Below are 12,126 nucleotides of genomic sequence, written 5' to 3' on the forward strand. Positions count from 1 at the left end.
ACATCAGTCAAATTTAGGTTAATTTAAATTTCAACAATGTCACAAACACATGCACTGTAATTCAGCACACGTTTTTGCATTTTCTCCTATTATACATCAGTCAGTCAGTTTTAGTTACCACTTACTTTACAGATTCAGATAGGCTATAATGAGATTTTAAAGTGTTATGTGCTTTTATACAATTATTCACGCTTCATCTCAATCCCCTTCAGTAATATGCTGTTTAGTTACGTGTTTGCTTTTTCTTCCATCATTGTACAGTAACCCTAACCCTAGCGATGGTTTGCATATAGCCACACAGACAAACAGAGAGGAGGAGGGAAACAAAAAAAAAATTCCATACCTGCTCTTTCCACCCACTCAGAGCGCCCGTGCTTTTATTTTGAAATCTGCATCCCTGGTATTGGCCTGTCGTCTCCGGAGCAGATGGACCGGTTGAGCCTCATCTCTCTGAACACAACGTGAGATTACACAGTCGCGCACAACAGCCAATTTTAAAACTCTTGTAATGCTGTCACTAGTCTGTACAGAGATCATTCTGCCTGTCCTTTTAGACATTTGTCAAATGTAATGACACTTCAGTCCAACTGTCAGTGGCACCTTTATTTGCTTTGTCCCCCCTCAAACTGATTGATTTTTTTTTTAAATCTCTCAATCAAGTGTTTTCATTTGTTTAGGTTTTACAGGTGTGTTTCCCCATTGGGAACAACAGGCTAAGAAAAAAAAAAAAAACAGGACCCGTCCATTCTGGACATTTTCCCCCGATGACACAGTGAGGGAGAGTTTCGAGGCTCCGCCCCCGTGAATGCACCTGTCGCTCCACCTGGATGAGCTCCACACAGACGGTCCACAGAGGCTGTGACAGCAGCAGCAGCAGCAACATGGGAGGTAAGAAGATCCATTCATTCTCATACTCTATAGCCCTGTAAAATGACACATTTTTACTTAATGTTAATTAGACTTGGACTTTATTTATTTATTTATGGCTTTTAATTTTTTTCCGACTTGATGTGAAAGTGTCAAAGCTCTAAGGAAATCACTGGAATATTCCTGTTGTTTCTCCCCATGGGACTGAGAGTGGATGTGTGGTGATTAGCAGCGGCTGAGTCTACAGGGTCTCTGTGATGTTTCAGTTTCCTATTATAATAATAATAACAATGGCTCTTTGATTTACTAAGGCACAATGTATTCAATCAAGTCATATCCACTCTATCTAATGTATCTTATCTCTAATCTTATATCGTGTTTACATATGTGCAATCTATTATAATTTAATACAATAGTACAACACTACTGTCTAATTGTTTCTAATTAATTATCATAAATATTTAAGTTTTATAGATCAGTTATTAGTCATTAGAGCAACAGTCGGGTTGCCAGGTTGGGAAAATCCTCCTCCAGTGTGATTATTCTATAGGAAGCTTATTCTTTGGACAAGTGCTGCAGCACATCTGGACTTATAGGTACAATCATTAACTGCTTCTTACAACCATTATTGTGACTTATTATTGTGGTGTCACCGTATACGAACAGTGTAAACCTGTTGTGACTGTTGAGCTCTTTGCAAAACTTTGTTAGGAAATAGAAATAGAAATAGAAATAGAAATGTACAGTCAAACAATCAAAGTTCAGCCTTCAAAGTATTAGTGTAGATGTAGATTGCCATAACACATAATGTTCAGATTGTTTTTGTTGTTGTTTTCATTATGATTACTGGTGTTATGTACAGATGGTAAAGATGGAACTCATTTTAATTCTCATGTCAATAAAGTTTTATCTCATCCTGTAACAATACACTATAATTTATATATTCTAATAGTGTAGAGGGATCAAAAGTAAAACATTAGCCTATGAACTAGGTGAGGAAAAAGTATAATAGAGAAGGGAACATTTTGTCCCTTGTTAATTTACTCTGTCATAATTGTTTTTATATTATATGACTCTATGAGAAGGTGCAAAGCCGTGTTTGAATAAAAGTAGAAACCCAGCTCAGTGGGCAGTGAGAACTGATTTCCATAAACCAAAGGCTCTGCGAGGACACACACCCGACGTTGTTCACAGGTGCACCGACTGAGGTGTAATTGACCGTTTAGAAGTCAGTGGTTATTGTTTCCCATCTCTGTGTCTGACAGGCGTCTACTCTGGTGAAAAGATGGTGGAAGTTTTTGCCTACGAGAGTTCGGAGGTCGACTGGTGCGAAGACAACTACAAACACTCTGAACATGTGGTGGAGTACTTCAACACTGTAAGTTCTGTATACTGCAATATTTATGATCTTCCTGATTAATATCTAAAATCATAATCATGCAAAACTACGAGTTATAAACCTTTTTTTTTTATTGTCCTGCAGGTGAGCAGCTTTTTCTTCTTCATCGTGTCGCCTGTCATGCTCTACCTCCTCCACCCTTACGCCAAAGAGAGGAGTCTGGCAATCCACATAGTTTGGATTATGATGATTTTTGTAGGTCAGTTTATTCATACATATTTCTTTCTTTGAATATTTGCATATATCTGATTTACTATTGTCCATCATGTTTTCTTAAATAGTAAATGAACACGAGTCACTAAGACATGAGTTGTTGGTTCAGTAATCATTTAAAAAGTGCATGAGTGAATTTTATTTGGTGTACATCCATTTCATACAGATAAAACATTGCTACAAGTAGACAAATGAAGTGGTCCTAGTATGGACCCCTGGGGCACTCCAGCATTATGATGTTAGGTAGAAGAAAACCAATCACAGGCTTCAGAAAGTGGTTTATTCTGTTTAAGAAGAAAACAACCCATAAGACAAAACAAAATAATTATTTTATGGCTCACAGCACTGCTTCTTAACTTTATGTAGGTTAGTTTCTTTAAAAAATTATCTTTGATCATTTTCTTACAATTATGTGACTGTGACCTAAATTGCTAAACCAAATGAGACGTTTGATGGACTTGTTGCTAAGGTTTTTATAAACTAAACCACTAACTGAGAAAATGATCTGTAAATTAATGTACGGTGAATTTTCTGAACTTTTTATGTGAATAAACGAGTAGAAGTAAAATGATCAAATGTTACTATAAATCACCCTCTCTCTCTCTGCAGGCCTCTTCTCGGCGTACTTCCACATGACTCTCAGTTTTGTTGGCCAGATGTTGGACGAGCTGTCGATCCTGTGGGTGCTGGCGATGGGCTACGCTGTCTGGTTCCCCCGCAGGATGTTCCCCTCTTTTATAAAAGACAGGTGAGATAACGTTGTAGCAATCAACCCAACAACAGGTGACTAATTTGTTGTGTTTCCACTGTTAGTTGCTTCTGCCTGTAATACGTATCTCCATGTGTTGCTGAGGACTCACACACAGCTCAATAATCCTTTAATAAGACCATGCAAAAAACAAAACAAACAAAACAATGACATTGTGTTGGTAAGGCACGCCACTGTGAAACCTGAAGCTGTGCAGCCTGACAGGCATCACCACAAAAACACAATATGGTGTTGCTGTCTTTACCTGAATGTGACAGATAGGGGGTGGTCACTATTGTAAAAGAGGGGAGCTCCACCCTCCTCGTGTAAATATTTAATCTCAAGGTGGGGGGGAAAAGATAAATGAAATTTTGATGAGCGCCTGAAAAGAGTCCTATGCAGCCGTGACTCAAAGAGTTCCCACATTGATTTTTACAGCGTTTCAAGATAATAATGTGCCATCTCAAAATGAATGGACTCTGAAAACCGCCCCCACAGTCTGAGAGGTCAAAGGTAGTTGTTTGGCCACAGCCTCGGCATAAAGTAACTATTAACATCTGGATCTGCTCCTTTATGGGGATTTACAGTAAATTTCAATTTAGTGTTTTAGCTTCTGGCCACAATTTCACTCATTCATTCATTTTTGGTTTACTCTCTCGCCCTTAAATCCTCTTCTGTACCAAATAACAGACAGACACATTTAACACTAGCTGGTGTGGAGCTAATAATATATAACATATAATATACATGTAACATAAGGGGTTTAAAGGAATAGTTCAACATTTTGGCAAATTGGCCCATTGCCATAATCCTTATAGTCTTAGTAGTAGATTTGTTACCTTTAATTGTCGGTGCAAGCTGTTTTTAGAACGGTGGAGCAGAGCCACGAGCTGCTCAGAGCTACGCTATGGGATTTCTTGGTTTCCCTCATCAAACTCATCAAATACACAATCCAACAACTCGTGGTGAATGTGCAGGTCACAACTTGTCCACCAGAGCGTTATGGAGTTGTTGGATTGTGTATTTGATGAGTTACGCTACGGACTAGCCTCCGTAGTGTAGCTCTGAGCAGCTCGTGACTCTGCTCTACCGTTCTAAAAATAGCTTGCACCGACAATTAAAGGTAACGAACCTACTCCTAAAACTATAGGGATTATGTCAATGGGTCAATTTGCCAAAATGTTGAACTATCCCTTTAAGAGTCAGATGTTTCCCTCAGAAGTTGGTGGAGACCAAAATCATGCTGCTTTTTCTTTCTCTCTGTTAAACCTCAGGTCGACGTTCTCCAGGCTCGTCCTGTTGGTCACGGTCGTCACCTCAGTGTCATCGTTCCTCAAACCTACAGCCAATGCCTACGCTCTAAACTGCTTCGGCCTCCACCTGCTCTACACCCTGGCCGTCGAGATGAGATGGTGTGAAAACTATTTCCTTTTTTCCAGCAGCTGTTGCTCTGTTTGATTGATGCAGTTTTGGTTTCCTGTACTGACTACTGTACTGAATGTTTTCTCTCTCTCTCTCTCTCAGCTGCACTGACCAGAAGGCTTTGCGCCTGGCCAAGCTGTCAGTCGCCCTGTGGGTCCTCGCCATCTCCTGCTGGATTAGTGACCGATTTGGCTGCAGCTTCTGGCAGCGGCTAAACTTCTGCTACCTTCATGGTATCTGGTGAGTCCTGGTTTATTTGTTTCCTTCCCTGTTGTTTTGTTTCCTTTCCTTTCTTTTTACTCGTACCTTCCCTTTCTCTTCTTTCCTCTCTCTGCTAATTTGCAACAGCCAAACTAAACGTATTATCTAATCATTATCTTATCATTATTAACGTATTTCTTTACTTTGAGCATTGCTGCAAAATGTTTTTCTCTTATAATTCAATATGCTTTATTCTTATGTTTAGTTGGTTATAGTTTTAAAAATTGTCAGGACTTACATGTGTGAAGGTCAATATGAATATAACATTCAATCAAAGCCACAGACTTTAAGTGCAACCTTAACCAAATTGCCTATGTTGCCTATAATCACACAGTGGATTCAGACTGCAGAGGAGCAGTGGATGTGTATTAATCTTCATTTTCCGTCTCCTCTAGGCACATTCTCATTGTGATGGCGGTGGCTTACGGCAGCACCTTGATTGCTTACCTGGACGCTAACTATGAGATACCGTACTCTCTGCCTGGACTGCAGTACTGGCCCTGTGATAAGTGGGCCATCGGATTACCTCACATCGTCCTGAAAGGCACGACCAAGACACGGAAACGGTGCTAAGAAACTCTGGTGTAACTTTGGCAGAACATTTCGCACTTGTGATCTCCGTCATTAATGAAGAGCTCCTCAGCACCAGCTTCTTGTGTTAAACACACAATCTTTGATCCAAAAACTTCTTCCTATTGCTAGTATTTAAAACATGGGGACCTAATGTCACTCCCAGATGGATTGACACATGTTTTAATTTACAAATTTATACCAAACAATGACTAAATATCAGTTATTCTAGTTTTATGAGCGTATAAATGGATCATCAAATGGGCCAAATTTACATAAATGAAATATCTATTTCAGATTAAATTTATAATCTATACTTTAATATGTCCATGATTTATACCAGACTGATATTTCTAGAACAGTAGCAAATGCATAACTCTTAATGCAGTGCTATTACTGTTTTTGTTCCTAGTTGTTCTTTTCAAGCCATGATTGTGTTTTCAGGAAATCCGTGAGTGAGTTTGGATTGTCTTGAACTTTGACATAGGTGAAACAACAATCGGTTTCATTGACGTTTTTCAGGTTTCAACGAGGCAACAACTGGACTGTGCAATACTTCAAGTTTTGCAAGTTATGAATGACCTCATAAAATATCTGCAGGCAACCAGTTTGACAGCATGTGTGTGTGTGTGTGTGTGTGTGTGTGTGTGTGTTTGTAAATATGAATCAGTCGTTTTTTTATTTATTTCCAAGATATGAATGCACATTTGATCCTGCACCTAAATGATTGTATTGACGTACTGTATGTTTCCTGATGATGAAACAATAGCTAATGTTGTTCCTCTGCAGTCTCAGTGAGTGAGGCGAGTTTTAAAATACCTCAGCATGCGGTGGCTTCACTGTCATACACCCTGTCCTTAGGGCTCGTTTGAGCTGTAACCTGAACTGAGCTTGGTCTCATTTGAATCTAATAAAAGCACAGTAATAATAAAGTTGTCTGTCTAATGTGTTAAAATTAAGACATCCGTTTTCTGCCCTTAATTTAGATCTTTCATTAACACGCATTTTAACCTGCTGGTCACTTTCTCCCTAAACTAATATTGTAGTCTCATTCAGGACCTTTTGAAATTTGACTCTGAAGTGCATTTGTGTGAGTGACAGTTCCCACAGCAGTCACATGTAGATCTGTTTCTTTTGTATGTCTGCCCCCCCCCCCCCCCCCCCCCCCCCAAAATTCACCAAAATGACCTGTTTTGTTGATTTTTGGTGATGTTTTGAGAATATTCAGGTGAGCTGAGCTCCATTCACGTCATCTTTCCGGAAGGATACAACAGACACAGACAAAAGATCTGTCACACAAAGGAAATCACAGACTCTCTCTGCTCCACAGTGTTCAACAGTGACCTCCTGTGGGTGGGGATGCTTTCAAAGGAAACCTGTGCTCTTGGAAATATATAATGTTTGACTATTAAACCAGCTATAGCTAAACAATATGCTCAGAGTCAAATAACACTGAGTTTGTTGACACTGATTTCAAATGGTGTAATAATGTCTGTAACTTTTCAGTGACGTTTGGATTTACTGAAGTAACAAGAAACTGTTGGTCTGTCTGTGTGGATCAGTTGTTGTTTTTTCCCAACCTGGAGATCGTGACCTCTCAATTTTCAGGTCCATCACTTTGCTGTATACTGAAATAACTACTACTGGATATGCTGCTGTGAATTTCTGTTCAGGTGTTCATGGTGCACAGATAGTGAATCCTGCTGACTTTTCAATCTATCTCTCTCCGTCTGTGAAAGTTGACAAAACAGCAGTTGAGATATAACTTTACTCATTTATCCTATAAATAGGCTATATCCACAACTGCCAGATGAACTGGAACAAAAAAAAATCTTTTACAGACATTCATTGTCTCCTGATGATGAATCAGTCTTGACCTCCCTGACTTTTCCTCTAGCACTGCAAAGATGATAACAACGTTTTACTTTGTGTGTGAAATCTCTGGTGCACGACTCATTTCCTTCTCAGATTTTGTGGATGCTACTGTGACTGCAGTGACTCAACAGGCAGAAGCAGAATCAGAGGGTCGGTGGTTCGATCCCCGGCTCCTCCAGTCTGCCTTGCCTAAGTGTTCTTGGGCAAAATCCTGGGCACCATTTTGCCTCTGTATCTGTGTGTGGTGTTACTGTTGTGAATGCGTGAATAAAACTTGCATTGTACAGTATTTGAGTGATCAATAAAATTATATCACTGACTTTTTTACTGGTCTCTGCTGCTGCCTCCTGTAAGTGTACATGTTTCACATTTTGATTTAAACACTTAAATTAATTTTCTGTGTTACTGGTACTACAGCATAAGATTAGAAGTTAGAAGACCACAGAAAGTAACACTTTCATAAGTCATCAGGTTAATATTTTGGGGGAGTAAATGATGCACATTGCCCTATTTACAGTGGCATATCATGTGTTTGTTCTGCAGTGCTGTGGCCAAAAAGATGTATAACATCAAATACTTGTAAACTTGTTAACATACAGATGTGCAGCCAGGGGGAGATAAACAATCAGATATCCTGGCCCCAGACTGGGTGAGTGTGAGCGGCAGCAGGAGGAGAAGCGGAGGCACCGAGCCAGTGAGAGAGTGGTGACCCTGTGTCCCTCAGCTGAGGCCTGATAATCTCACATCAAAGTCTGAGCGCCGCCGAGACTTGACTGCAACGGGCCCTCACTCCCCGACTGCTGAAAAGAGGCGTCTTTAATTTGGAAAAACTGCTTTTGTCTTCCTGCTTCTTTCTCAGATTCAACATGGACAAATGGACGTTGAGACAGAGGCTGAGTGAGACAACTGTGACAACCTGTGGCGTTATGAATAACAACATATGTATTAATTAGATATTTACAGGGAAGGTTTCAAAAGAGACATACTGTCACAAATTCCTCTCTGACTGGTCTGTTAGTGGTATCTACCACATTAAATCTTAACGATTGTGAGCAGTGCTCCAGATTCATGGGCAGGTCTACTTAAATATGAAATAAAGAAGAAAAAAAACTGAACTGATACAAAATAAACCATCATACAGGATTTAAAAGTGCCCTCTTCTGTTACAATACAATAGACTTCAGGCATGCAGTTTGAAACACTTAACCAAGTATATTTAAACTTTGCTTTAGTTTGTTATGGTTTTGTAAACAGCAGCTGGAAGTGAATTAAAAGGAAAGACTCATATAAAGACATACATACATTAATATATACCTGTATATATATATATATAGGTAAAGCAGCATAAGTAAGATATAACCCTCTTTATTAGTGCTATTTCATCAACAACTTAAAAACTGTTGAGCTACAACTCAATTATCATGGTTGAACACAAACTGCTGTAGCCACAAGTGTTTCCATCAGGACAGATGTGTCTGTCTGCAGGTGTTACGGTGTCGCCCCCTGCTGGTCATGAAGTGTAAACGATCCTTTAATCAATTATCCTCTCTCTCTCAGGTGAGTTTAGTCTGGTCTGATTGATGGGGAAACCAATAAAGAGGCTGCAGCAGGGACACGAGCACTCTGTCCTCCACCTCTCAGTGGTTGTTACAGCAGGTAATGATTTACAGCTCAGTCCTGTCATGTTTTAGTGATTCAGTAATTCAGTACTGTTCAATGCTTTTGATGTTGGGTTAGAGGGAAGTCACCAGACGCTATGACCCTCTGTGGGTTTGTCTGAGTGGCTTCACTTCTGTTTGTTAATCATCAGCCATCTGTTGTTTTTTTGTGGATGTTGATTTTGGTCATTTTCTTCCAGTTTTGTTGAATTATAAACAGAAGTTCCACTGCTGCAACAGCTTTTCTCTCTCACAGAAAAGATTATGTTGGACCTTTAAAGAGTTTTGCTGGGGAGTGTGGGGGTGTAGGGTTTAGCTACACAGGCCTCCTCGTGCTTATCTAGGTTTCCTTCCAGGGCAAGACGACAAAATCTGTCAAGATGCTCAAGAAAATCACAAAAAAAGGGTTTTTTATTTATGAAAATTCTCCAGAGCATCGTACTTGCCTGCATCTCTGCAGCTGCAGCTGGATTGTTATCTGGAGCCAGGAGGACACTAGGATGAAACGTCTTCTCCTGACTTCTTGGGTTGTCGTTCATTCATTCAGCTTTTTTATCTTTTCTTGTGAAATGTCCAAGTACGGAGGGATGATGACTGTATCTAGGGGAATAATCCAAAAGGACAAAATACAAAAATGCTGTCAAAAGAAGCTTAAAATCACTTCTTCCAGGAACAACCAACAAAAGAACAGTGTGTTTCAAATCGACCTGTTGCTCAACAACACACGGGGGGAAGCTGCTGTCGACCACCTGGAGGCGGCTAAGGCGGCGGCGCCAAGGCCGAGTTCAGACGGCCTATAGTGCCCCGACCAGGGCAGATCAAGGCCTCTCATGTGTCAGAGGTTGGTCAACGTGCCAACACAAAACTCTTGTCATGATCCCAGCGCACTGTAAATACTGTGATGTTCTGACCCCACCACAACTCCTTTTGAAAAATGCATTAGACAACTTGTTTTGAGTTTTATCATATATTAAAAACTAAATTTACCCCAGCTATACAACTTACTGTATCAAAAGTCATAGTACTAATGTTTTTTTTTTCAAGACTATTTGGTTTTCCATTGAGGGAATAGATCTCAGTCTGTTTAATTTGGGGTTAAGGTCAACCTCATGCAAGCAGTAAATAAGTAAGTAAGTAAGTAAAATTTGATTTATATAGCACTTCTCACAGAGAAGACTCACAAAGTGCTTCACAGACTTATAACTTACTAGCTACATCACACACTAAAACTGAAGAGACAGTTTCTCTCTGGGGGTTGAGATAGTTTTCTTATGTCATGACTGTGCTTTTCTAGCTACACCTTGCAAAGAAGGAAGTGGAGGAAGTGTCAAGGCTGCACAAAAATGACCATGCATGCACCACCATGCAAACGACTCTGAAACTGAGAACAAAGGTGCCTTGAAAGAGGGACAATGACCGCAGCAGTGGTAAAGTGAGAGCGTTGTTGTTTTTGTCTCCAAATTACAGGTGCACTACAAGCCACAATATTTCATATGCAAAGAGATGCATGCCTCCATTCACCTTACCTTCAAAACATCAATATATCCTTGACAGAGAAACGCTCAGGTGTTTGGGCAGATAACTAAAACCCAGAGGAACATTTGGAGGAAAATGTGAGTGTGCAGACCCACTACTCCCCCTGTGGCCACAGAAATCCCTGTCCCTTGTTCCCCATATCTATCTTTTAGATGGTAAAGACCCATGATGAGGTGCAAATATCAAACATGTTTGAGTCGTGTCAGAGACAGCTGTGTGTCAGGGTGAAAAGAGATCTAACTGTATCCCTCCCAGAACCGTCGTGAATCACTATCATTAATGAGGACCACAAAGTCACTTTTTTTTTCTCATTTCATGTCAGAAAAGGTAGAAAGGGGTTTCACCTGTGAAGTTCAAAGACTTTCTCCCACTCAAACTGCATTAATCGTGTTATAAGGTGACACCTTGAGACAGAAGTTGAGGCCTCACTGATGATCAATTGAAAGATAAAGAAAGCTGGGATGGCACCTCAGCTGTCCTACAGTTATACACTTATTTATTTAGAGATATTTTTCCTCTAATTAATTCTCAGGGGCTTGTTCAGGTCCAGATAATTATAATTTTTCACACACTAGGTCTCAGTTTTACTATATTTTGTGTGTGAAGCCTGTGCGACATGTCTTCATTTTGCATATCTGTCTCTTCCACACATATAGAAAAGGAGGATTTAAAGGTTGACGTCTCAATACAAGTGGGACACCCTCCTGTCTGACAGCCAGGTGGAACTTTCTTTGACTAAGAGGGAGACTGGAATCAGTTTGAGCGGCGGGAGGAGAAGGGGGGAGGCACCAAGCCAGTGAGAGAGTGGTGACCTTCTGTCCCAGAGCTGAGGCCCGATAATCTCACATCAAAGTCTGAGCGCAGCCGAGACTTGACTGCAACGGGCCCTCACTCCCTGACTCTGTAGAAAAGAGACGTCATCAATCAGAGGATGTGCTGCTTTCTTCTCCACATGGAGAATCTGAAACTGAACCAGAGCACTAGGCCATTTGAGATTGAGGCCGTATAAGCTCATTACGACTACCTGTTGAGTTGGACGTAATATTTCATTTATCCACATAGACACAGGTTTTTACAGATCCTTTATCGCAGTGACACAAAATGCATGGTGCAATCACATGCAACTTCTTTGGATGTCACATTTTCATATGTTATACAGTATGTTTTTATGAAAAAAAACAAAAACAAATAGCTTTTAGCTTTCAAAACGTTTACCCAAAAACTCAAAACTACAAAGCAGAAAAACATTGACATCAACATGACATTTTTGCTTGACAAGTGGCTGAAAATATAAATCCATTACAAAAATAGAAACAGTTGCTTTACATAAATATTATACTGAATGAAAATTTCTGAAGAAAATGAACAAGCGTGTACAGATCCACTGCTCCCCATGTGGCCGAACCACTGCACCTCTGTTTTCTGGGCCTGGCAAACATCCATGATATGTTTGACTCAGTGATTCAGACACTCTTGTGTTGCAGGTTTTGAGCAACAACAACAACAATAACTATATTCATACACAACTTATAAAAAAATAAGTTACAGAGAGCTTTCCAGATACATAAAACTAAGAA

At 40.0% G+C, this 12,126-nt stretch overlaps 1 protein-coding gene across 1 annotated transcript; it reads left to right on the top strand.

Annotated features, from left to right (window-relative positions):
- Window positions 1–571: 571 nt before the first annotated feature.
- On the top strand, window positions 572–6,432 carry acer1 (alkaline ceramidase 1). Its single transcript, XM_085775437.1, has 7 exons — window positions 572–888; window positions 2,133–2,245; window positions 2,351–2,465; window positions 3,089–3,227; window positions 4,502–4,639; window positions 4,752–4,889; window positions 5,306–6,432. Exons 1-7 carry the CDS (start codon window positions 828–830, stop codon window positions 5,481–5,483), a joined length of 882 nt encoding a protein of 293 aa, XP_085631563.1. The 5' UTR covers window positions 572–827; the 3' UTR covers window positions 5,484–6,432.
- The last annotated feature ends 5,694 nt before the right edge of the window (window positions 6,433–12,126 follow it).

The sequence above is a fragment of the Trachurus japonicus genome, chromosome 4 (assembly GCF_045865225.1).
Source record: "Trachurus japonicus isolate A0001 chromosome 4, Traja_1.0".
Lineage (NCBI taxonomy): Eukaryota > Metazoa > Chordata > Actinopteri > Carangiformes > Carangidae > Trachurus > Trachurus japonicus.

Coding starts and splice junctions, on each gene's coding strand:
- acer1 (XM_085775437.1), top strand. CDS start 828: ATGAGCTCCACACAGACGGTCCACAGAGGCTGTGACAGCAGCAGCAGC. Junction 889..2,132: donor CAGCAGCAGCAACATGGGAG/GTAAGAAGATCC, acceptor TGTGTCTGACAG/GCGTCTACTCTGGTGAAAAG. Junction 4,890..5,305: donor TGCTACCTTCATGGTATCTG/GTGAGTCCTGGT, acceptor CGTCTCCTCTAG/GCACATTCTCATTGTGATGG.